The sequence below is a fragment of the Theropithecus gelada genome, chromosome 7a (genome assembly GCF_003255815.1).
Source record: "Theropithecus gelada isolate Dixy chromosome 7a, Tgel_1.0, whole genome shotgun sequence".
Taxonomy (NCBI): Eukaryota; Metazoa; Chordata; class Mammalia; order Primates; family Cercopithecidae; genus Theropithecus; species Theropithecus gelada.
Window position 1 is genome coordinate 42,663,124 of NC_037674.1, and position 26,573 is coordinate 42,689,696.

At 47.5% G+C, this 26,573-nt stretch overlaps 1 protein-coding gene across 2 annotated transcripts in view; it reads left to right on the forward strand.

Moving 5' to 3' along the window:
- The window catches only part of SMAD3 (SMAD family member 3), a 129,979-nt gene that overhangs the window by 30,880 nt on the left and 72,526 nt on the right, over positions 1 to 26,573 (forward strand). Inside the window, exon 3 of one of the 2 annotated variants that reach the window (XM_025390851.1) lies at positions 1,730 to 1,741. The exons of the other annotated variant lie outside the window; for it this stretch is intronic. Within the exon in view, the coding sequence (XP_025246636.1) occupies positions 1,730 to 1,741 (12 nt within the window). The remainder of the gene's footprint in view (positions 1 to 1,729; positions 1,742 to 26,573) is intronic. 2 annotated transcript variants of the gene reach the window in all.

The following is a 26,573-nucleotide window of genomic DNA, read 5'->3' on the forward strand; positions in this document are numbered from 1 at the left end:
AAGAAACAACATATAGGCAAGTGAGCATGTACGCTTGCTCTGAAGATTCCAAGCTTCCAGGTGGTGGTGGCTCTGTTGATAGAGAGAAAAGGTGAGGAATTTCAGAGGCTACAAACATACTCTTGTTGAAGGTGTTTTTGGGGTCTCCTGTGCGTTTACTTTTGTGTATTTTTGGGCAGCCTAGTATAGAGGCATGAGCCAGCAGTGAGCTGAGAGAGAGGCCCTAGTTTGACTCTTAACTCAGGCATGGTCTCCTTGGGTGAGTCATTTCTTCATCAGGCAGTCCTCAGTCTTTTGGTTGCAGTGTAGTTGTTAAAATGGGCTGCTTGGAGGCTGAATTCTTGGGTCCAATCTTATCTCCATCTCTCTGTCCTTTTTTTATTTTTGTGTTTTTTTTGAGACAGGTTATTCCTCCACCACTCAGGCTGGAAGGCAGTGGTATGATACTGGCAAACGGCAGCCTTGACCTCCCAGCTTAAGCGATCTTCCCATCTCAGCCTCCTGAGTAGCTTGGGACTACAGGCATTCACCTCTATACTGGGCTAATTTTCATTGTTTTCTGTTTTTGTTGCTGTTGTTTGTAGAAACAGAGTTTCACTATGTTGCCCCAGGCTGGTCTCAAACTTGAGAGCTCAGGCTGTCTGCCTGCCTCAGCCTCCCGAAGTGCTGGGATTACAGGTGTGAGCCACTGCGCCCGGCCTTGTCTCCATCTCTTAACTAGTTGTTTGACGTTGGGCAGGTTGTTCAAGCCTTCTGGAGCCTTGGTTACCTGTCTATAAAATGGGTATAATGGTAACTACCTTATAGCGTGGTCATGAGCATGAAATGAGGGCAGAGGGAGGAGTTAACATTGTGTCTAGTCGATGGGATTGAATCAATGCTAGCAAGGGTCATGATGGTGAAGAATGAGGGGAGGAGGAAGAAACAGTTCCTGTGGGGGCTAGGACCAATAGTAGTATCCTCTAGGAATCCTGACCTTCAAGGTCTAACTTCCGAGATTCTGTGAATACGGTTCTAGGGAGCCTCTGCCTCCGACTTCTAAGTAGTTCTTCAGGCTGTACTGTAGAAGTTACTGGAATGAAAGAAAAAGTGTAGTGTTTGAAGGTCTTCAAGGATCCTGGTCCTCTCACCCTGTTACTGTCAGTCCCATGACCTTTGACTGTCCATTCCCCACTAAGCCTTGCTTTACACATCTGTCAAATGGAGCGGCCATGGGTGTGCCTGCCTTAGAGGATGAGATGCAGCTGAGATGACCTGCGGAGAAATCTTTTATAAACTTTTAAGTACTGGTGTTAGGAAGAGCTAACGTGGTGAGTCTTCAGTGTTTATTTAAATGCTGCTCACTACTGTCCTGAGAGACTCCAAGAAGGAGTTACTTTCTTTGGGCCCCCATTCATCATCTGTGAGATGAGAGGATTGTGCCATAAACTGCCCCCCCCCGCCCCCACCCAAGGCAGATTAAAAAAGAAGGAAGGAGGGACGGAGGGAGGGAGGGAGAGAAAGAAAGAGCGAGCAAGCCAGCAGGATTTGGAATCGTCCTCTAACTGGAACCACAATCGCAGGTTTCAGGGACTCAGGAAGGGGTGCAGCCCAGCTTGCGGTTGAGAAATGAATGTCAGATGTTAGGAAGAAAAAGGCCTATCTCAACGCAGCAGGGGTTTCTTGCTGTCCCTGCCTCCTCAGCCCCGGTAGCCTGTTGCTCCCTGGCGAACAGCTTGGCAGCACAGAGGCAAACCACAGAGTACATTTGAGGCCCAGATCTGCTTATTTCAAGGGTGGGGCCGCGTTTTTCTCCTGCCACAGTGAGCTAATTAAAGAAAACAAGCTTGGGGAGTTGGGAGAGAACTGTCCACAGGACACTTGGGGAGGCTTGCATTGGTTGTGGAGGCCTCCACAGCCCACGGAAGGCAGGTGGAAGTGGGCATGGAGGATCCCACGCATCCCCGGTGGGGGTCTGAGGGCCCACTGTTGCTCAGCTGGGAGACTCGGGGACGGTGGGAGGGCATACATGGATGGGAGGGTGGACTCCGCTCCTGAGAGGGCCAGTGTGGAGGAGGGTCAGGCAGCCCATGGAGATGGGACAGTGTTCTGAAACGCTTCACAAATGTGGACTTTTGCCCCAAACTGTGGACAGAGCCTGTGTCCTGAGTGAGGGTCAGCTCTGTGAGTACCCATGGTAATTCCCCTCTCTGTGGTGCTGCTCTTTCAATTCATGTGTCAGCCTTAGAGAAAGTGGCTGTGACTTCTGCATTCCTGAGAGTACGCTGACATGAGAAGAAGTAGCTGCTCTTGTTCAGAGTCACAGGGCTGGACAGTGGGATAAGAACTCAGGACTTCTGTCTCCGGATTCAGCATGCTGATTATGGGGAAAAGCAGACACCAGTTCATCATTTCTTGTGAGCATCACTGTCCTCCATATTGGAGCCCAGCTCAGACAGCTGCATAGTATTCTATAGAGAAGGTGTGTTGTTGAAATATTGATTGTGCAAATTGAATTGTGTTTTAAGACTCCTGGGAAAACCATTTAAAGGAATCCTGTTGTGAGTCATTTTGAAAAAATGGAGAATTACACCACTTCCCCAAGGATTTTCTATTTTGGTAAATTTCATGTGGCAGGATTACTTAAAGAAGGGTTCCTGTGTTTTGCTACCTTATACTGGTTACTGCATAAGGAAGGTTTACTCGCCAGAGGTCCGCACACATTGGAGAACTGGGGGAATATGTAATACTTGTGCAGAAATGTTTTGATTCATGTACTCAGAAGATGGGATCTGGATGACACCTCCAGCCTACTGATTCCCAAGTAAGGTGTGATGATGCCACTGCCAGCGAGGTGTGCTATGAGGAATTTTTGTTGATGATGAAAAGTGGATGCTAACTGATTGCATACCACATGCCCCATACCTTACATAGATTATCTTATTTAATTATTACTGATAATAGTACTACAGTCTGTGAATGATTTACTTAGCAATTAATTCAAAAGCATATTCCACTCTACAGTGGAATATTTTTTGAGCCAACAGATGAAGTACGTGGCCAGGCGCAGTGGCTTGCACCTGTAATCTCAGCACTTTGGGAGGCCAGGGTGGGCGGGTCACTTGAGGTCAGGAGTTCAAGACCATCCTGACCAACATGCTGAAACTCCATCTGTACTAAAAATACAAAATTAGTCGGGCGTGGTGACACATGCCTGTAATTCCAGCTACTTGGGAGGCTGAGGCAGGAGAATTGCTTGAACCCAGGAGGTGGAGGTTGCAGTGACCTGAGATCGCGCTCTTGCACTCCAGCCTGGGCAACAAGAGCGAAACTCCAACTGGAAAAAAAAAAAAAAAAAAAAAAGAAATTAAGTATGTGCCACAACATGGATGAACCTTGAAAACATCATGCTGAGTTGAAGAAGTAAGACATCAGAGGCCACATATCACATGATTCCATTCCCATGCAATATCCCGATAGGCAAATTCATAGACATAGAAAGCAGATTAGTAGTTGCCAGGGGTGGAGGAGAGGGGAACGGGGAGTGACTGCTTGATGGATACAGGGTTTCCTTGAGGAGTGTTCTGGAACAAAATAGTTGTGGTTGTACAATACTGTGAATGAACTCAATGCCACTGAGTTATATACATTAAAGTGGCTAACATGGTAGATTTTTGCTACATGTATCAATATATTAATGTATTAATGAGTGCGTTAATTACAATATTAATATATTGTGATAAATATATCAATATATTGTGATAAACATATAAATTGATTTTAATATATATTAAAATCAAATGTATTCCTCTAATGGTGTCCATTTCACTGACTTCGTTTCTGATATGTTTGTGTTGGGTGGGACAGAAAGGAATGGGTCATTTACGTGTACACTGAGGCTGAAGAAAGAATGGGACTTTCCAGTCCAGGCTCTACCTTTATGAGGAACCAGAGACCCAGAGAGGGCTAGTGACTTGCCCAAGGGCACAGAGCAGCGTACCAGAGTTGAGCTTTGGCTTCTGGCCTCCTCACTTTCTGTTGGGGAAGTCACAGTGGGAAAGTGGGTTTTAGCTCCTTTATGTCTTTGGGTATGTTCTGGGTTACTGAGGATCAGCTGTGTTCCACCTGGCATTTTGTGCAGTCCTTGGGTGCTCAGGGAAATTGTCTGTCTCACCCTGAGGTGAGGCTCGGGAGGCTCCGGGGCTGTGTAGCAGAAATAGAAATAGCCCAAGTCCTGGGTTGTGTCCTCATGGATGTGTCTAGAATAATTCCAGTCGTGCTACTCGCTTTGGGCAGTTAGCGAAAGGGCCCAATTATGTGCAAATACATACGTTTGGTGTTTGATGGGAGACTTGCCATGTGACACTGCTTCTTCTTTTCTTCTCTTTTTGACTATAAACATCTGACACTACAGGAAATAAGAAACTTTCCAGTACCTAATTTATGCTCACTCTACTTTCAAACCCTCTTGGCCCCAGCACAGGGTAAATGAAACTGTAGCTTATAGTAATATTTACATATGGGAGTCAATGAGCTGTTTAAATACTTGGATGTCAGAAAAAGGTTTCAAATTTAGCAAGCCCCCTGACTCTCCCACCCTCTGGCATGTAGTGGGTAGGCCTGCCTGCTCTCTGAGGTCGAGCCCTGGTATCCTGCCCTGGTCGGTGGCAGTATAGCAATGATGATGACAGTGACGATGACGCCACCGGAACAGGCCGAGCAGTAATTGAATTAAATATCTATTTAATCCCTAGGAGAATCCGAATAAGGTTTCAGGATCTTGGAAGTTCAATTATACTCTCAGTAACTGAGGTGAGATCCGTAGGCAAGGAGTGACAAGATCGAGACTGATTAGCTACATGACCTTAGGAAAGTAATCTAAAGCTTGTTCACAGAGTCCTCATCTTTGAATGTGAACGATATTTCTGGCCTCTCCTATCTTACAGAGTTGGTGTGAGCATCTGCATGAGATGATGGACATTAAAGTGCTTTGTTAGCTGTTCAGACTCTACTGAAATGAAACCCAAGGGTGGGTGCCACTGAAAGAAATAGGAATGAATGCAAACTGGTTTGTGTTGGGAGTTGTACTTGGCACAGCAGAATTTGCCTTTGTCTTTAGGAGAGTCTTAGCTGTGGGAAGCAGGGCTTGGAATGCACTGATATTTATTTCTGCCATCAAATCAGGATTATGAGGCACCTGATCTGTTTAAGGCCGTGTGAGTGGAACCAGGTCCTGCCTTCCAGAAGTTCATGGTTACATTGTGTTTTCATGGGTCACCTGGAAGGTGAGCTTGTGTGAGAGTGAGGAGAATTGACCTAGTGAATCCTTCCTGCCTCGAGGCCCACCATGTTATTCAAATCAGTCTTGGGGGAAATGCAGTAAAAGAGAGAGAGAGAGAGAGAGAGAGTGTGTGTGTGTGTGTGTGTGTGTATGGTGTGCATGCTCGCGTGCGTGAGTTTGTGTTGAGAGAAAGAAAAAAGCCGGGAGAGTAGGATGAGTCAGATTTAACCACTGTTTTTTCCCTTTTGAAACTTGTTATGTTCATACACATACAGCAGTCATGCACTTGCTCAGAAATGTGTGAAAACCACTTAAAATGTGTGAGATGCGGCCCTTTAGAAAGTGTGCCTTCCACCACATTCTCTTGAGCAGTGGAGTAGGTTTGTGAGTGTTCATATCTGTCCTCATCTGTGGGAATTGTATGTCCAAGGTGCTAGTTCAGGGCCATTCTGGGCCGACGTGTGTGTATAGACTTGTCCTGGGTGTGATGGGAACAAGACCATCCAGTGTATGATGGGGAATTCTGTTAAACAGGTAGAATTCCGAACCTCTTGGTGGTCCTGGCTGGTCAGTTGCAGGGAGTGACCTTGAATGGACTGGGAAGATCTGGGTATACCATGTTTCTGTAGACAGGATACGCAGTCCCTTAGCTTGGTATTTAAAGTTCTCTGGAGGTGACCACTTTCTGGATTTACCTTTGTGTGGCCCCTCTGCTCCTCCCAGGTGAGGCTCATCATAGCTCCTCTTCAGCGTGCTTTCTCCACACCTGCTGCCATGTTTTAGCTCCCCTTTACGTTTCCTGGGACGCTCTCCCAGACTCCTCTATACCTTTCTTCTTTCCAATCCAGAACAGGTCCCATCTCCTTAGTCTTAAGTGTCTGTGAATGGTCTGTTGCCTCACTTCCCAGCTCTGGCATGCAGTACATGCTCAGTACACATTTTTGAATGCATTAATTTGGCTCTTCTCTGTGAAGGCAGCTTGTCTGTGTGTCGTTCATCTGCCCAAATTTGATTGTCAGCTTCCTTTGTACGGAGCTGTACTATTCTTTTTGTTGTTTTTCATAACTCCTTCCCCCTGCCTCCCACCACCCCAGTTAGAAGAGTTGTAGTCAAGGTCGTGTAGTCAAGGTCATGCAAGAGCTACAGACTTGAACCTTTTCCATGTGATTTCACGCAAGGCACATGGCCTCCTTGGGACTCACTTTACATTACTCGACAAGGGGATAGCAGAACCCACCTTGGCTGTATTGAAGGCTGCATGATGATGAGGAGACAATGAGGGATGGGAAAGAGTTTGGAAAACAGCAGAGCACAATGCAAACATGAGTTATTCATGGTTTTGTGTCCATGCTAACTGTGCCCTGACATTAAGGCTGGGCGGGTCTGGCCCAGGGCTTCCGGGGTAGGCGCTCTGCTGGTGTCTGCTACTGACCTGGAGTCCAGGACCCCTGAGTCCCACTCACCCTCCCTGGGCTGCAGTTTCCTCAGCTCAGCTACCCTTTCCAGCCATGACTGCTGGTTGTGGAGCTGAATGTGTGTGGGGCGTGGGCCCGTGTGTGAACTCCCCACCCCTGTGTGGTTTTCCTAAGCTTGCAGTGCAACAAGGAGCTGGAACAGAGCTACAACAACAAGGAGGGTTTCCTCCAACTGTCAGTGCTCTTGGATCCACCGTTTCGGCTTTGACATCACTGGGAGCGACCACCCTGGTCCTCTTTCTTTGTGCCAAGCTCATTGCTAGATCACCATAAACACTTACTTGGATTGATTAGAGAGGCTATTTGCAGTATTGAAGGTGGCAGAATTATTTCACCTTTTCTAGAGGTGTTGACGTTCAAGGGTAGTTGGCGGTGACTGTACAGAAGGGAGACAGGAAGCCTGGAGGAAGGAAAGTGGGTGCGTAGCCGAGAAAGTGCACAACGGGCCCTACTTTTAAAAGTGCCTGCCTCCGCTGGTTTTGTTGTGGCAGCGTTCAAAGGCAGGAAGACAGATAAGATCGGATTTCAGGATTTTTGTCTGCCCCGTACCTCCGCCCCCAACTTTTGACAACCAAGAGCTTTTCCCCAGCAGGAATGGGTATATTTCAACTTCTGTAATCCCTGCATCTCGCACAATACTTGGTATTACAAGGTGCTCAATGAGTGTTTGAGTGAATGAATGCCTTCCCAGTTCTCATCACAGCTATAGGGTGTCCCTGTATACATCAAGTCATGGTTAGCAGCAGGTTTGATCGCGTAAGAGACACTAATCAATGTGTCTGATTCTAGAAGAAGACGGAGCTTCTTGGAAGAAGGGCCTGCCCTCTGAAGCTGTCCTCTGTGTTCCCCGGCATTCTGCATTTTGCGGTCACCCCTCATTATCCCTGAGTCCAGGAACACCTGAGATTGGAAAGGATTCCAGCCCCGTAGGGCCTTTATTGTGGCCCCCAGTAAGTGATAAATATTCATACTAATTTTGGGCAGTGTCCTTTATCCAGCTGTTTTCCCATGAGTGCCCTCTGTTCCGTCAGGTGGCCGAAGACGGATAACTTTGGCAAAGGGCTTGGCACAAATGGCCAAGTTTACACTGGATCACTGTACTCCGTGTTATCTTGTTTCCCCGATGGTCATTGCCACACAAGAAAGTACTTCCTCTGTGGGCTTTGCCCACCCCCTTCCCTTGACAGAGACCTCTGGGCCTAGTTAAATGTATAAACTGCATTGCAGGAGTGAAGCGGTTTCCATTAAGAACTGGGATCTATGTCCTGGGATCCAGTTCTTCTCCCCGCTTTTAATACTGAAAGCTGCTTCCTATCTGAGAATTGTCTGGGGACAGACACTGTGCAGCTGCGTGCAAACTTCTTTGAGAGTTTGATCTTGCAGGCATCCCAGTGGCTGCTCTGCCTTGTCTGCTTCCTGGGGGTCTCTCGGTATCAAAGCCACCTGTGGCTCCATCTCACCTCCCTGAATAGGAGGTGCCATTTGTCAGGAGGCCTTGCCACCTTTGGCCCTTTCTTTCCAAAGAAAGAGCCCTGGCCTGGAGTTTGTGTCTCAGCTCTGTTGTGTGAGCTTAGGCAAGTCAGTTGACTTCTCTGAGCCTCAGTTTACTCCTCAGTAAACAAAAAGATTAGATGAGGCGCTCTTCAAAGTTCCTACCGTCTGTGTCCTTTCTTTGCATTCTACAGGGAGGGAGGAGCTGCCTCTGTTTGGTGGTGGGGACTCAGGCAGGATGGTTAGGGAGGGATAGGGGAACGAGATCATGGTGTACCTCCATGGCCACAGTGGAAACTTTGAACCTTGAGCTGTATGCGGTGAGTCCAGGATGCTGAGAAGATGCCGGGCTGTTGGGTAAGCAGAGCCCCTACGGGAAGCAAAGAGTGTTATTCAGCCCTGTGGAATGCTGAGGCAGGGCTGAGCTTGGGCAGGGTGGCTGAGAGAATTGTGGCTCTAGCTGTGGGCAGAAATTCATGGCCTTGAAGAATGGCTACTGTATATACCAGTGATAAATATTAGTCACTCTGGCAGCAGAACGAGTTTCCTGTGCTGCATTTTTGGCACTTCCAGAAAAGGGAAAGCCTTTCTCTCTGACGGGGCACAGGAGGGAGAAACAGGAATGTGTCTCTTACCCTGATGCCCTGGCTGGAGATCCCGTTGGGTTTTCAGGCTGCCTCAGGCAACACAGGGCCTGCTAATGCCTCCTGTTGCCCTAGGTCAGGCCAGGGCCCATCGTTGACATCTGTGCTGTGCTGTGTCTCCGGGCCTTGCTTGAGCATGTCCTGAATGGAAGCCTTCATCTGCGCTCATTTCCCTGCCCTCCCTGCCATCTGCACAGCCTCCTCCAGGTCTCCCCTTCCCAGTGAAAAGCACCACCATCCAGACCTCAGGAAGTGATCATTTTAGCCTCTTCTCCCTCCCCATCCAGGACATCACCGAGCCCTGTCAGTTCTGCCCCCACAATATCTAAGTCCATCCAATGCCCCATCTCCACTGCTGCTTCCTCACCCAAATCAGGGTGTTTCTGGCCCCATCTCCCTCCTACCTGGTCTCCCTGCCTGCACCCTCGTCTCCACTGGGCCCTTTCTACACCAGCAGCCAGCATGATCTCTAAGAAATGTACATCTGTCATCGGTCATATCTGCTGAAAATTGTTCAGGGCTTCCTGTTGCCTTGAGGATAAGGGTCTGAATCCCAAACAAGGGTTCACATCTCAACCTCTCAAGCCTACCCTGACCTTACGTTTCTTTCCTCAGGGCGTTTGCACATGCTATTCCTTCTGCCTGGAATGCTTGTCCCCATAGTTTTCAGCTGGTGAATGTGAGTCAGGTTTCCCCTTAAATGTCACCTGAGAGAGCCCTTCCTAATTCCCCCCTTCATCCTAACTATCCTCAGTACACTCTCTCATACAGAGTGTTCTTTTCCTTCTGAGACCCTGCTCCAGCTTGTAGTTCTAAATCTGTGATTATTTACTGTCTGTGTTCCTCTTGAGGGCAGGGGCCATTTCTTTTGTTCTCTACTATGCTCAGGACGCAGAATCAAGGAGCTCAGTAAATATTTACAGGCATGCATCATACGTGGAGGATACTTAATGCTGTGATGGCCCCACACCCGGCTTCCTTTGGGGTCTGTCCCCTGCTCTCCATTACCCGCGGAGTAGTCACTGAGCACTGGCTCTTCCTGGCTTCACTCTCTGGCATCAAAACTTATCAGTTCCACATCTCAGTCTTTTGCAAGGTGACACTTCATCTGATTACCTAATTCACACTAAGGTGTTAATGGTGCTAATGACATAGTATTTATTACCCCAGGGGACCCAGAACGGTGGCATCAAAACATATCGTTCCCCAGTGGTTTAAAACTCCTTGGTAGCTTTCCAGGGAGTCCAAGTAGAGTCCAGTCTCCTTAGCTGGGTTCACAGGGCCCCGTCTACACGACTCGGCTTCTGTCGGCTTCCCTAGCCCTGACTTCCTAAGCCTTAGTCATCGCCCTCTCTCCCACCCGGGGCTCAGCACAGTACCTGGAACAGCCAAGCCCTCAATAAATGTTTACTGAGTGCATTAAAAAAAAAAAAAAAAGATTTTAATGAGTCATGCTTAACTGAAGATTTTGGTGTAGTCAGTCGTTGGGCCTTAGATGCCAAAGGAATGACAAATGGTGGGAATTTCAGGCACAGCGACTGTGATAGCCCCAAGGAAACCAAGAGAGAAGTATCTTTATCTGGGTGGAGGGGAGTGGGCCTTTCAGAGCCTCGAAATCTCCTCACCTGCTGCACCACTCCCGCCACATAAGCACCCTACCCTTCTTCCCAGGGTGAGGTTTATCAGCTCTGCTTTCTGATATGCCAGACGAGGGGAGAGCCTCAGTGCCATGCCTTCCTGCCCTCCTGATGCAGTCTGTGGTCACCTGCAGGCAGAGACAGATGAAGTCTGTCATTCGGCTGAGAGTAATTTCTGATAGGAGAGGGGCTTCCCCCGGCCCTTTCCGCCTCTCTGAGCCTTGCCAAGGTCACTTGGGTTGCCCAGCCTAAGTCACTGCCTGTCTCTGTGGTTATTGTGTGGACAAGGCCTCCCTCTGTTCCTCCACTTCCCCTCCCTGCCCCATACTCTTGCCCTCACCCACCCCAAAGCCTCGCCCTTCCCTTCCATAGGGATATGGCCTGAGAAAGGAGGAACCATTTGATTTTGGTTTAGTTTAGGAAAATCTTCCTTTTTGATTTGTTTTAGTGTTAGGTGCAGAGTGGTGACTATTGTTGAAAATGAGTGGGGGATTTTGGCTTCGTTTAGGTTTTGGAAGGGAGGATTCTCTGAGGCTTGAGGCTTCTGTGATACTGACTTCTGGTGTGGAAAGTCTTCCTCCCTCATCTAGGTGGCTGGGCCTCCAGGTTACTTCCCCAGCAGCCTCCCTGGATCTTCTCTCGTCTCCCCCCGCCCCTGCACTGTGCCCAGGTGATCTTTCTAAAGGATCTAGCATGTCCCTGGTTAGAACCCTTCTGTCCAGTGGTTCCTAGTGCTTCGGGGATAACTCGCCTTGTCCCTCGGTGTCTGCACAGTGTCCTCTATCTCCTCTCACTTGGCTTTGCCCTCAGGGGCTCCGGTAAGAAGCTTTCCAACCTGGCAGCTACAGACTCTGTGCAGTTGTATTATTGCTGTAAATGGGCAGGGATTATGCATTTATGGAGTGACCGATTTCAAGTACAACTGCTACCACGGGAGAGGTCTGTGAAAATCACTGGAATTGAAAATTATCATGCTTTGCCCAAAAAGGTTGAGAATCCTCACTCTGATGATACTAGAAGCCTGCTTTCCTCCCCACCCTGTGCCAAGCCATTTCTTGCCTCCTTGCTTTGCCCATACCAGCCTGGAATGTCCCAAGCCTATTTAACTTGCTTCCTCCAAAACATAGTCCCACCTTGATCTCCAGGAAGCAGCCTTCAGATGCCCCCTCCTCCTGGCCACTGCACATGTGTCCCCCCAGCTGCTGAGGCACACGCCTAGGTCTGACACACACCATGATATGTTGAAAACATTGGTTTCTGGGTTATTCTTCTCACAGTCCCAGGCAGCGAGCCCTCAAGGACAGGGGCTCCATGGGACTGGTCTCTGGGTAGGAGGCCAGGACCCAGGTCACTAAGGGCGTGTCACTCATCTGGACCACAGCTCCCTGCCTTGTGGTGTGGGCTCTGTTCTCTGCACTGGACTCATTCTAAAACAGAGCATTTGGTCCTTGCATCCTGCCTTGTGGGTTATGACTTAGTAGATTGAAAATGACAGTTGTGCTCCATTTTCATTTGGAAAGAAAAAAAGAGTGGAAAACCAGAGATTGTGCTGATCTGGAGGTAGAGAGAAAACTGTGGAGATCAAAGAATGTATTATTTATTATGAATGTTACATAGATCAAGGCATGTTTGAAATAGGCTTAATTTTCCTCAAGTTGGCTTTTGTCTCACAATTGAGTTCTTGTTGACAAAGACCAGTTATTATTCATAGTTGTGTCTCTGGAGCCTAGCATGGTGCCTGATAAAGCGTGGTCACTTCACAAATACTTGTCGAATGAATGCATGGGATGAATATGCATTTGGGTATTTTTAATGCTTGATGATTAGAACATTCTCATGGCTTGTTAACTTGTAAGACATAATTTTCATTGTAAGTTCTTTGTGTGTGCACATGCTTTTTGTGTGGAATGCTTGCCATGCACTGAAAAATGCTTTGTGATAGCAGTTTTGAAAAATTGAGTCATTTTGCCCTGATTGAAGCTGGGTGACCTTGTGCAAGTCAATTTAACCCTCTGGGACTTGTGGCCCTCATCTGTAAAATGGGTAGAAGGTCAGAGTGGACCTCGTGGCTTGAGAGGCTAGTACCCTCACGCTGCATGTAACTGTCACATCCTCCTCTTTGGTGATTGGACACTGACCCTCTCCCCAAGGGTTCCTGCACAGAGCTGGAATTCTCTCTGGTGTATTTGACTGCATTCCAGTGGGTGGAATGCCTTGTTTCTCAGTAGCAATGAGAAATGTTAATGTGGGGTTATGAAAGCAAGCCAAGAGCCATGGAATAATTAAAACACACACGCACACAAAGAAGGAAAAGCGAGAGGGGAAAACACGCTTAATGGACAAGGGATGAGTAAAACCCAATGGACTGAGAAAACCCCAGAGCTGAACTTCACATGACCCCGCGTGCTGCCTGCAGTTGCGACACCCCGTGCCCCTTGTGCCCCGCCGGCCTCTCAGTGATGTCAGCGGGCCATGGGCCCCACAGGAAGCAGGGACTGCCATCAGCCTGGTGGAGCGTGCCAGCCCGCTCCTCCTCCATGGCCCACTTCCCACCTACCTGGGTCTCCAGATAACATGAAACCATAGCTCCCAGGCTCGTCAGCGAGGGAAACCAACTCAGTGCTTCCCAGAAAACAGAACCCCAGCCCGTTAGTGATGTCCACGCAGGCAAGAGATGACCAAGAAGAATGTTTGTCTTTTAGGAGTTCTCTGCCTGAAACCAGCAGGTTTCCTTTAGGGGTAGGGTGACTGTGCTTGCTGAATACCTCTAGGTCATCAGTGAATGAAATAATTCATTCTGTGCTTGAGTGTCTAAGACCCAGGGGGTTTAGGAATAAGTAAGATACTGGCTGTGCCCTTGGAGTTCTGTGCTGTTTAGGGGATACGACTCAAACTCACAGACATCCGTGGCTCAAATCAAGGCATATGGATGCAGTGACTCTTGGAACATTCAAGAGAGAATCACCACCTCTGCCGGTGGAGGAAAGACCAGGAACTGCCCACCTAGTTTTCCCATGACCCCAGCCTGTAGCGGGATATGTCAGAAGATTTGGACTTAGAGGAACTTGGGTTTGACAAAACAGAAGTGTATGTATATAAACAGAGAGAGATGGGAGTGATGGGGGATAGGACGCTGACAGTGCCTCGGTAGTCCCTCCGCCTAGGCGACAGCATTGACTTCATAGTGTTGTTGTGCAGTTTGAAGAAGATACAAGAGGGAAGAGGAGCATTCCTTGCTGTGCAGATGCAAGTGCTCATTGTTACTTGTTCTGCCTCTCTGTGTCTGTGACATCCAGCCCTGTGTGGGCTGCCCCTGGTTGCAAAGTGGGCCTCCTGCCGTTGAACAGCTATGGTCCAGCGGGCAGGTACGCCACAGTCATGGAAGACTAGTTAAATCATTACATAATAGTTAGCTCTGTATGACCAATCTTTTCTTTAAAGAAATTCTTCCTTTTGGAATAATTATAGATACACAGAAAAACTGTATACAGGTAATACAGAAAGTTCCAGTGTACCCCTGACCCAGATGTCCGTAATGTTAACGTCTTACATTACCACGGTACACATGTCAAAACTAAGAAACAACATTGGTACATTACTAGTAACACAAGTCCGGACTTTATTCAATAAACCTTTTGAAAAATAACAGCTTTATTGGCATATAATTCATATACCATAAATCTACTCTTTTAAGGTATATGATTTAGTGGTTTTTAGTATATTAACAGAGTTGTGCAACCATCATCACTATCTAATTTTAGAACATTTTCAACACCACAAAAAGAAACCTCATACCCATTAACAGTCACTTCCTGCCCATCCCCCTTAACCCTGGCAACTTAGTCTACTTTCTGTTTCTCTGGATTTGCCTCTTTTGGACATTTCATATAGGTGAAATCATACAATTTGTGGACTTTTGTGTTTGACTTCTTTCACTTAACATATTTTCAGAGTTCATCCATTTGTAGCATGTGTCAGTACTTCATTCCTTTTTATGGCCAAATGGTATTCCGGTGTATGGATATACCACATTTTGTTTGTCCTTTTTTCGGTTGATAGACATTTGAGTTGTTTTCACTTCTTGACTATTGTGAATAATGCTGCTATGAATATTTGTGTACAAGCTTTTTTTGTGGACATGTGTTTTCATTTATCTTGAGTAGATACTTAGAAGTGGAATTATGGGGTCATTCGGTAACTTTGTTTAACTTTTTGAGAAACTGCCAAATTGTTTTCTAAAGTGGTTGTACCATTTTAGAGTCTCACCAGCAATATATGAGGGTTCCAGTTCTCCCCATCCTTGTCAAGACTTGTTGTTGTCTCTGTTTTATTTTAGCCATTCTAGTGAATGTGAGGTGGTATCTCATTATAGTTTTGATTTGCATTTCCCTATTGGCTAATGATATTGATCATCTCTTCATGTGCTTTTTGGCCATTTGTGTTTTTTGTTTGTTTGTTTTTGAGATTGCGCCTCACTGGGACATCCAGGCTGGAGTGCAATGGTGCCATCTCGGTTCACTGCAACCTCTGCTTCCTGGGTTAAAGCGATTCTCCTGCCTCAGCCTCATGAGTTGCTGGGATTACAGGTGCATGCCACCACCCCCGGCTAATTTTTGTATTTTTACTAGAGACAGGGTTTCACCATGATAGCCAGGCTGGTCTCAAACTCCTGACCTCGGATGATCCATCTGTCTCAGCCTCCCAAAATGTTGGGATTACAGGCATAGCCACTGCACCTGGCCTTCCATTTGTATATCTAGTTTGGAGGAACATCTACAAATCCTTTAGCCATTAATTTTATTATTATTTTTTTCTTTTTTGAGATGGAGTTTTGCTCTTGTTGCCCAGACTGGAGTGCAATGGTGCGATCTCAACTCACTGCAACCTCCGCTTCCTGACTTCAAGAAATTCTCCTGCCTTAGTCTCCCACGTACCTGGGATTACAGGCGCCTGCCACCACTGCTGGCTAATTTTTTGTATTTTTTTTTTTTAAGTATAGATGAGGTTTCAGGCTGGTCTTGAACTCCTGACCTCAGGTGATCCACGTGCCTTGGCCTCCCAAAGTGCTGGGATGACAGGCATAAGCCACCACCCCCGCCTAGCCATTTCTAATTGGGTTGTCTTTCTGCCGTTGAATTATAAGAGTTCCTTATATATTCTGGATACAAGTTCCTTTATCAGATACATGGTTTGCAAATATTTTCTTCCATTTTATTTCTTTCAGTTCTGTGGGTTGTATTTTCACTCTCTTGATGGTGTCTTTTGAAGCACAAAAATTTTTAATTCTAATGAAGCTAAATTTGTTTTACTTTTGCCACTTTTGCTTTTTGTGTTGTATCTAAGAAACCGTTGCTTAATCCAAGGTCACAAAAATTTACTCCCTTGCATTCTTCTAAGAGTTTTACAATTTTAGCTCTTATATTTAGGTCTTTGATCCATCTTGACCTAATTTTTGTATAAGATGTGAGGTAGGGGTCCAGCTTCATCCTTTTGCATGTGAATATCCAGATGTCCACGCACTGTTTGTTGAGAAGAATGTGCTTTCCCCAGTGAGTTGTCTTGGCACCCTTGTAGAAAATCATTTGACCGTAAATGTAAGGGTTTCTTTCTGGACTGTTAAGATTCTCTTCTATTGATCCATACATCTATCCTCATGATAGTCTTGACTACTATAGCTTTGTAGTATTAATCAACTTTTAAAATATTTTTTTCTTTTTTTTTTTGAGATGGAGTCTTGCTCTGTCACCCAGGCTGGAGTGCAGTGGCGCGATCTTGGCCCACTGCAAGTTCTGCCTCCCGGGTTCACGCCATTCTCCTGCCTCAGCCTCCCGAGTAGCTGGGACTACAGGCGCCTGCCACCATGCCTGGCTAGCTTTTTTTTGTATTTTTAGTAGAGACGGGGTTTCACCGTGTTAGCCAGGATGGTCTCGATCTCCTGACCTAGTGATCCGCCTGTCTCGGCCTCCCAAAGTGCTGGGATTACAGGCATGAGCTACTGCGCCCGGCCTTAAAATATATTTTTCAAAATCTGCATTGTTCAAAAAAAGAATCTGTGGTAACTCTCAGAAATCCAGTAATTACAAGAGTAAATCCAGTAAATACAAATAAAGATAGACAAGGAAACTAGGGGAGAAGACAAGAAAATCAACAGGAAAATAAGATAACATCAGAGTTAATGTTAGCACACAGTATTATGTGTTGTAAAGTTTTGTGAGATTGTTGGAAGTAGCCTGCAAATTTGGCTTTGAGCTTTCTAGCAGCCAAGGGTAAAATGGAAATGCGATTAATGACAAGATTAACATAGATGTCTGAAAGATTTTTTAAAAAAATGTCCCCGCCTCCAATATTTTCAGGGACTGAAAATAAGCATATTTCTCCCATAGACCCTAGGAACCTGAACTTCTCGCGCACAGGATTGGTTCTTTTGTGTTAGTTCTTTCCCTTTGGACCAATAGCTCTTCGAGGACAGTAACTGTCTTATTTCCCTCACATCTCCCTGCAGTGTTTAGGACAGAGCATGGGAGATGCTTACAAAATCTTGACTGAATTCTTTTTAAAATTGGGAATGTTTATTACATCCTTTGGCAGCATTTCTGCCACCAGGTTGAGGTTAGTTGGGACCAATTTGGTGGTGGAGAAGTGGCAGGGGCTGCCCTCCTGGCTGCATTTTAGAAGTGTTTTCTTGCATCATGCTTCCTGAGCGCTGGCTAAGCAGTGGAAACATCGGGCCGTTGGGGTCGTGTGCCCTTGTCCTGAGAGATGGCGGTCACTTTGGAGTGAAGGTAAGCGGCATTGCTTCACTGGTGTGGAACCCACCCACCTTCCCACTGCCTCAGCGCTGGAGGGTCCTCTCTCTCGCTCACGCCCTCTGACGTGCCTTTGAGACTGCCTGCCCAATGGAACTATCCAGTATATGTGAGGGGGGACCTGGCTAAAACTGAACAATGGCCACTCTGCAAAGAGGCCTAGCTCCCTCACTGGGGGCAAGGAACAAGCCACCTTCAACTGATTACATGTCATAGTGGGTGGCCCTCTTTGTCCCACACCCAATGAAGGACTTTACCATTTTTCAGTAGCATCCTTTCTTAAGAGAAACAAAAAATAGATTTGAATACCAACCTTTAAAGGGGTAGTTGTCGTTACTTCACAGTTGACAGATGGGGAAATGGAGGCTCAGGGTGCGTTACCTGCCTGCTGTAAGTCATATGGTGAGTGGGGTGCGAAGACCTGACTCCAACCCAGAGAATCTTGACTTTGACTTCATCCTCCCCTCTTTCCACCTGCCAGCACCCAGTCTTTATCTACATTTAGGGGGCTTGAGAGGCCATTCTTTCTATTTTGGGTACCTTCAAACAGGTAAGCACAGTTTTCTTGGAAGTTACCTCTGCCTCCATGTGGGAGACTATCAACAAACAGCTCCGTCTTACCCCCGCAAAAGCACTCTCTGCACGGTCACCCCAGTGCCAGGAGCAGCCTTGTAATATGCCACACATCTTGTACTGCCTGTGGCTTTTCACACCTCCTGTCTCAAATATTGGAGCTTTTTTGGCTACAGCCCTGTGAGGAAGGCAGTGTGGGTGCTGTTGACCCTATCTTACCCACATGGGCACTGCATCGTCTAGGGTCGCCCTGTTGGTTGGGATCTGGAGTAAGCCCAGAGGCCAGGATTCTGACTTCTGGTCCAGTGCTCTGCCCTAGCCCTGGAGCAAATGTGTATCAAGTTGCACTGACAATCTTTGAATTCCTGGAACTCATGCCATGAGCACTTCCAGGAGCACCTTAGCGCTTCATTACAAAGATGATGAGACCATAGGAAAGTCTTCTTTTTTTCCCACGGAAGTAGAATGTCACCCACACCCGCAGATTTTGTTGTGTCCCTTCAGCACTGAGCTGTGTTCTCAGAACAGAACAGGTAGAATACAGTCAAAATGCAAACAGAATGGCTTCCCCCCACAGTCTGCTTTGATGGAAATGTGATGCCAAACAAACAGAAAAGTTGTTTTGGCTCCATCTCTGAGGTCATTTAGTTGCTATTTCCATCTACTTGGAATCCACATCTGCTGTGTGCTCAGAGCTGTGCTGGTTGCCAAAGAATCCAACAAGAAAAAGGCATGGCCCCTGTTGGGGTGCTTAGTCCTATCTCGCAGTGCCCCAAGCCCAGGTGAGAGACATATGCCCTCTGGGCCGTGATTTCCTCATCAGTAAAGCAAGGAAGATAATGTCTGGTTAACCACCCTCCTGGAGTCATGGCAAGGCTGATACAGATTCAGTGGCATTAACTCATTTGTTCATTCAGCACATTTTACTGGCAGCTTACGCTGTGCTGGGCTCCGGATATAGTAGTGAACAAAAAGGAAGCATCCACAAGGGTAGCACTGCAAATGGTAGGAGCCATGTATGAGAAGTCCAGGGAGCCTGGTTCCATTTGAGCAAGCAGTAGTGGTCTGGGAAGGTTCCCCCAAGGAAAGGACATTGGAACCAAGTCCAAAGGGTGAGTAGGAGTCATCAGAAGAGCATGTCTCTCATCTCTGGACTTCTGTAGAGAGATTTCTGTAACCACTGTACCCTCTGGAAGTGGGTACAGAAGTCCAGAGATGAGAGAGATGTTTAACAACAGAGAAATCCACCCGAAGGACTTTGTACATCTCTCTAACATCTCCTGTTCAGTTTATCTCAGCTGGCCTTTGCTGAGCACCTGTTAGTTGCCTAGTGCATCCCCAGGTGATGGATTATGGAGATGGCAGTGGTTGACACGGTCTGAGAGCAGCTCCCAGGTAAACCAGCGCACTGTGGTTGATGGGCTGCCTCCAGGTAGAGAGTGAGGCCCTCCAAGCACAGCCTGGCCATCTGCATCTTCACATTTGCAGTGCCTAGCACACAGTGGACAAAAGGGATCACTGGACACGCTGTCCTAGGATGCAGATTCGTACCAGGCCTACAACGCTTGTAGAAATCTTCCCTAACACTGATCATGTGGTGTCTAGTAAGGGACCTAAGCTTTTGAATCTTGGATCCATCTCGGGCACAGGGATAACGGTGGCGCCCATCTCACGGGATATGTGGACATTGTCTCAATAACGACTGTGATGTGCTGAGCAAGTGCCTGGCTGGAGAAGCACGTGGTAAAGGGAAGCAGCTGTGATTATTATGGGCATCATTCCTAGTGGTTCTGCAATTAGTCTTGACAGTATGTGCCGCAGGACTTCATACAAGCAGAGGCTGCAGGTGTTGGAAGTGCTCCTTAGAGCCTGTGGGACCTAGATGGGCACAGCGAGGGAGAGTCTTAGGTGGAAGCAAGAAAACTGAGCATCAGGAAAGGAGCAAATTCCCTTGGTGATGGGGGTATCTGTTCTGCATGGAGAATAGATGACTTCTCAGCCATTGGGAAGCCAGCTAACCAGCTTTCTGCTTGATGGTTGTAGAAAAATCCCGTGATTAGTGACAATGGCATGCCAAGTTTGAAGAGCAAAGGTCAGGAGGTGAGAAAGCAGATAAATGCAATGTTTATCTTGAAAGAAGTTGTCAACTGCTTGGAAATCCCCAAGCTTACTTCCTCCAGGAAGCCATTCTGGACTACTTCACCCAGTTCTCATACCTCCCGGGCCCGCCATCTTCCCAGCACTGAAGCACACGCTGAAAAGGGCGTTTTTCTGAATATGTCACTGCCTCCCCTTTTGGAGAGATGTGGCTCCTTGAGGTCTGGGGTCATGGCTGGCATGTTTGGTGGCGTAGCTAGAAAGAGTAATAATCCTTTTTGAATGCACAACATTGACAGAGGCCTTACAGGCTGAAAATGCTAATTAGGACACACAATCAGGTCTTTTGGCCTCAAATCCAGGTGTTTTCCCACCTTGTGGGCCTCACTCAAATGATGACCCCAGGTTCTGCCCGTGGTGAACGAGCAGGCGTGGTTTTGTTCCGTTAGGATATGGCGGGAGAAGAGAGCTGGTTGTCAGAACCAGCAGTGGCTTCAGATCTTGAAAGTCCAACTCCTTCATTTTACAGAGGAGGAAACCTGTGCCCCAAAGCAGGTCCCCCCAAGTTCCAGCCCAGTGCCACCCTCACTGCACAGAGCAGCTGTCTCCTTTTGATCATGAGGAAGCCACTGGGTCCCCGGTGGAGTTCAGCAGATGTGCCGGGTGTGCGACTGGTGGGTGTGAGGATGTTTCCTTTCCTGCTGGGAAGTCCTCCAAGCTCTTGTGAAAGAAATGTGGTTTGTCGAGCATGGATTTTCAAACTTTCTTTATAGACAGCTGTTGTTAGCTTAAAAATGCCTGGAAACATGATCAACTGTAATGTTTTAATGATAACATAGAAGCACATAATACTAAGCACATGTAATGAGAATGTGTGGAACTCTCTAGTAAGAGTCTGAAATTTGGCCGGGTGCGGTGGCTCATGCCTGTAATTCCAGCACTTTGGGAGGCCGAGGTGAGTGGATCACCTGAGGTCAGGAGTTCAAGACCAGCTTGGCCAACGTGGCGAACCCTGTCTCTACCAAAAATACAAAAATTAGCTGGGCATGGTGATGGGCGCCTGTAATCCCAGCTACTCAGGAGGCTAAGGCAGGAGAACTGCTTGAACCTTGGAGGTGGAGGTTGCAGTGGGCTGAGATGGTGCCATTGCATTCCAGCCTGGACAACAGAGTGGGACAACAGATTGAGACAACGTCTCAAGCAATAAAAAAGAGAGTCTGAAATTCATTCTTTCAACATGCTTGTGTTGGGTGCTGCCTGGCACAGCACTTGATGCCCACTAACTCACAGCGTCGGGGAAGATAGGCATGGAACAAGTCATCTGGTGTGGTCACTGCAGTGGGGGAGCCCAGTGAGGGCCTGTCCAGCCCAGCTGAGGGGAGACTGAGAGAAGGCTAGGTGGCGTAAGTGAAGATATGGATAGCGCTTTCCTCTTCAGAGTGTTTATTACCAGGGTTAGATAAAGCAGATCTCATGTATTTTCTGCTACTAAATAGAAGTTCTTGTTTTGTTTGATTTCGAGTGGTCTTTGATATTTTCCAAAAAGGTAATAACTCATTGTTGAGTGAGATCAGGACTGGGGCCAGCAGACTTGGGTCCAAAGGTGTGTCATTTTTATACCAGACTAGAATCGGGTGAGGGGAGATGTAAAGAGATGGCTATTGTCACAGAAAGCACCAGAAAGAGCTCTGCTTAGAAAAAATGCCTTTCTCTGCGAGGTTTTCATCCGACATGGGAACACAAAACACCAGTTTAAAATAGCTAGGTAAGGCTTCACGGTCTCTCCATGTGATGTGGGGGTCCTGAGTCGTGACCATCCCATTGTACAGGATAAAATACTGGTTTCTGAGCTTGTCTTTCAAGACAACCCAAATGCTGTCTTCCCCGTGGTGCCTTCCTTGGGAACCCCAGCCAGGTGAGGTTTGCCTTTTTTCTGATGTTGCCTAACTTTTCCTCTTTGTGTCTCTTGAGCTCAGCGACATGCATCCCCTGTTGTACCTAGCACAGAATCATGCACAAGCAGGTCCTTGTTAACTGTTGGTGCGTACCAGCAAACATTTATGGAGCACTTATTATAAGGGGCACAGGCCAAGGAGCTGGATAGATGAGTGTGGAGTTTGCGGGAGAGGTCTGAGCTGAGATATATATTTGTGAGTCATCATTGTATGGATGAGGCCGGGCTGGGAAGGATATGAGGGTAAAATGAGAAGGTCCAGACCTGCACCTGAAGAACAGCCCCATTTAGGCAATGCAGGGAGAGACAGAGGAAAAGCAAGATGGTGCACAGTGACGTTGAAGGTGAGTGATGAGACCCTGTAGTGAGAGGAAAGGAGCAGCAGTGCTAGATGTTGCAGAGAACCCAGAATGATAAGGCCTGAAAACCAAGTGTTTTGGATTCTGTAACCTGGAGGCCACTAGGTGACCCTAGCAAGGGCAGTCATGGTGGAGTGCTGGGGCTGAAGCCCACTGCAGGGAGGCCCGTAGTCAATGGGAGGTGGGCAGTAGACACAGAGGGCTGGGTTATTCCTGCCACACAGCTGTGCTGGGGCCATGGCGGGGGTGGGGGTGCCACAGAGTGGGAGTCGGAGAGGGAACTGGGTAAGGGCTGACCATGGATGGGGAGCGCATGCAGTGCTTTCAGAGGCCACGTGAGTGGAAATGTCTATGAAGCAGATGGATGGAACCCTGACTGAAGTGTCTCAGACTTGCCAAAGACATCCATAAAATTCAGACCCGCACACACTCGGGAATGGGAAAAATGAATTATTTTGTAAGAAGCTTGTAGTCCAAAGGTAGAATTGCCTAAGAGCTTCTGAAAGGAAAAAGTCATGGCAAGTTGGTATTTTTAAAGTGAAATAATATAGGTTGGATTTTTCTAGTAACTTCAAGGGGTAAAGACTTTGGATTTTTTTTTTTTTTTTGAGACAGAGTCTCACTTTGTCACCCAAGCTGGAGTGCAGTGGTACAATCACAGCTCACTGCAGCCTTGACCTCCCAGGCTCAAGCAATCCTCCTGCCTCAGCCCCTTAAGTAGCTGGGATTATAGGCGTACATTACCACACCTGGCTAATTTTTGTATATTTTGTAGAGGTGGGATTTTACCATGTTATCCAGGCTGGACTCAAACTCCTGAGCCCAAGCGATCTGCCCACCTTGGCCTCCCAAAGTGCTGGGATTAAAGGCATGAGCCACTGTGCCTGGCCAAGACTCTGGGCTTAGTAAGCCTCTTGCAACTCACTAGGAGTGGGTTTCTAGGACCTCCCCACTTTCTTGCTTGTTGTTTCTTTTGCTAGCCATAAGTCCCTGGAGTACACTGGGTACTTTATGGGAGAAAGAGGAACAGTGTGGGACAGACTTTGCCCTGAGCTGCTTAACGTGATGTGGGGAACAGAGGTGATAAGAGCCTGTGGCAGCTCAGGCAGCCCTGCCGTGACCTGGAGTTCAGGAGGGGTATCAAGAATAACAAGATTTACACACATGCCATGCTGTGTCTTGGGGTCGACACATGGATGATTTTTGAAACTCCCTCTATATATCAAACTCACTTTGGAGATGTAAGGCGTGGCCTCTGTCCTGGTGACAGTATCTGAGTGGGAGGCCTGGTAAAATGTCTGTGTTTAGGATGATGAACGCCATAATCTAAGACTGGTAAGTGCCATGGGGTGGTCTAGAAGGGCAGATGGGCTGGCTGCGAGGAGGGCGGAGGCACTGTGCAATGGTGTTACCTGGGAACACTCCGTGGAGAGTATGGGAATCTCACCCTGGCCCTACCCCTTTATCCTGCAGGTAAGAGATTGGGCCTGGGAAAGGGAAGGGGATTTTTCAAGCTTCATGGCCGCTCCAGGACTTGTAAGACTTTCCTTTAGAGCAAGCTTGTCCACCCTCTGGCCTGTGGGCCACGTGCGGTCCAGGACAGTTTTGAATGAGGCCCAACACAAATTCATAAACTGTCTTAAAACATTAGAAGATATTTTGTTTTTTGTGATTATTTTTTAACTCATTCAGCTATCGTTGGTGTATTTTATGTGTGTCCCAAGATGACTCTTCTTCCAACGTGGCCCAGGGAAGCTGAAAGACTGGACACCCCTGCTTAGAGAATGTGCATTTTCTGTTATAAAAGGACCTTGAATCCCCATCTGATATGTTGCGACTTTGTCTTGCATGTTTTCAGGCAGGACACGATTATATCTGTAACATAATAATACGTAAGAATGTGCACTTCTTAGCCTTTGCAGAGAGGCGGGAGGCCTGTTTCCTGCAGCCCCCGCCCCGTCCTGGCTGAGGGGTGGGAGGCAGCTTGCTGGCCAGCCCCGCTGAGTCACCCTCCGGCGTGGAGCCCGGTGGGGATTTCCACGCGGCCCCAGTGTTCTCTTCTCCTCGTTTCCTGTTGGGCTTGTGACGCAGGCTGGCTGCCAGCGGGTGCCGGTGGGCACTCCCGACACAGGCCACTGCCAGCCGGCCTTGTGGGCCCTGCGGGCATCGTCGGTGGCTCTCCCCCCATGAGTGACTGTGCCTGGCAGGATGTGCCCCGCATCTCAGTTGCACTCCGTTCTGGGTGGGCAGCTCCCAGAGGCCCCTGGGAGGGCTGCAGATGGGCGGGGGGTGGCTGCCTGGGAGGACGGGAGTTTTTGTTGAAGAGAGAGCTTACTCTTGGGGCAGTTTGTACTGGGCGTTTAGGGTTATAAAAACCTAGATTTGCTGAAAACGGCTCTCTTTTATCTTCTGACAAGAACATTTGTGAAGAAAACAAAACAGACCTTCAGCCATTTAGTCTGTACACTGAGAGAATGGTTTCTACAGCATGCCTGATGTCTCCGGGTCTTTCTAACACATCCATGTATGTGCTCGTCAGCCTCTAGTGTCTCCATTTCTTGATATGAGGATATTTTGCTTAAAAAAAAATCTCTGCTGATAGGACCTCTGCATATTCACGCATGTTTTTCCTCCGGAACTTTGTGTCCCACTACTGTGCTAGGCAGTTTACAAATGTCATCTGATTTCATTCCTGCCACTACAGTCTAAGGCTATGTTGTCTGATACCTATCCACCACCCTCATGTGGCTATTTAAATGTTGGTTCGTTAAAATTAAATACAGTTACAAATCCTGTCCCTCAGTCACACCAGCCACATTTCAAGTGCGCGGGTAGGCTAGTGGCTACCACATCAGTTCATATAGAGCAGTACATTTTCATCACCACCAAAAATTCTATTGGGTAGCACTGGTCTAAGGTCTGGACATATGTCCCCATTTTGTAGATGAGGAAACTGAGTCCTACAGAGGTTAAGTTGACTTGACCACTTAGAAGAATGAACAAATGAAACCTTTTCATTTTACACATGAGGAAACTGAAGGTTATACTCCCCTTTCCTTCTTAGAAAAGAGAAATTGATCTGTAGGCTTCAGGGACTCTTCAGTTAGCCTGGGGGTGCTGTGCGAGTCAGCTCTTTTGCTGTTCCCCCCAGACCCTGTCAGCTGTGGGTGGCTGGTTTCTCTTGGTTTCCTCACCAGAGTTTGGGAATGAGCAAGTCAGGACGGCTCTCTGCATGGTAATCCTTTGGCGCATTTCCTATCGGGGGATTTATGGAGCTGGTGATCTCTTGGGTTTTTTGGCCATTTGTTAGAGCCAAGAGAGGTCACAGGAAAATGATATACTAGTTTCATTGTCCAAAATACTGAGGTCCAGAGAAGTGAGGGGATGCTGAGGGTCATGCATCTAGCTAAGAGCTGAGCTGGTTCTTAAACGTGTTTTCAAGCCAGGGCTTGTCTGATTTTCTTAGGAAAGTAATCACTCCTTGGACAAGGACAGGTTTTTTTCATGGAACAGTGATGTTCCCTGTGGTCTCTATGTAGGGTGGTAAGGAATAGAGCTTTGGGATCCTACAGACCAGGGTTCAAATCCTGGCCCCACCACTTGTAAGTTATGGGACTTCAGAGAAGGACTTAAACATTCTGAGTCCTCAGTTTCTTCATCTGTAAAACAGGGATAAAATACCTCAGTGAATTTGTTTTAAATACTTGCGTCCGGGCATGGTGGCTCATACCTGTAATCCCAATACTTTGGGAGGCTGAGGCAGGAGGATCGCTTGAGGCCAGAAGTTTGAGACCAGACTGGTTAGCATAACAAGAGCATAACAAGATCTCATCTCTACAAAAAATTAAAAATATTAGCTGGGCATGGTGGTGTGAGCCTGTGGTCTCAGCTACTCGGGAGGCTACAGCATAAGGTTGCTTGAGCCAGGAGTTAAAGTCTGCAGTGAACTATGATCATGCCGCTGCACTCTAGCCTGGGCAACAGAGTGAGACCCTGTCTCAAAAAACAAAAACAAAAACAAAAAATCAGCCGGGCACGGTGGCTCACACCTGTAATCCCAGCACTTTGGGAGGCTGAGGCGGGCGGATCACCTTAGGTCAGGAGTTCGAGACCAGATTAGCTAACATGGTGAAATCCCGTTTCTACTGAAAATACAATAAGTTAGTCAGGCATGGTGGGACACGCCTGTAATCCCAGCTACTCGGGAGACTGAGGCAGGATCAAGAGAATTGCTTGAACCCAGGAGGAGGAGGTTGCAGTGAGCCGAGATTGCACCA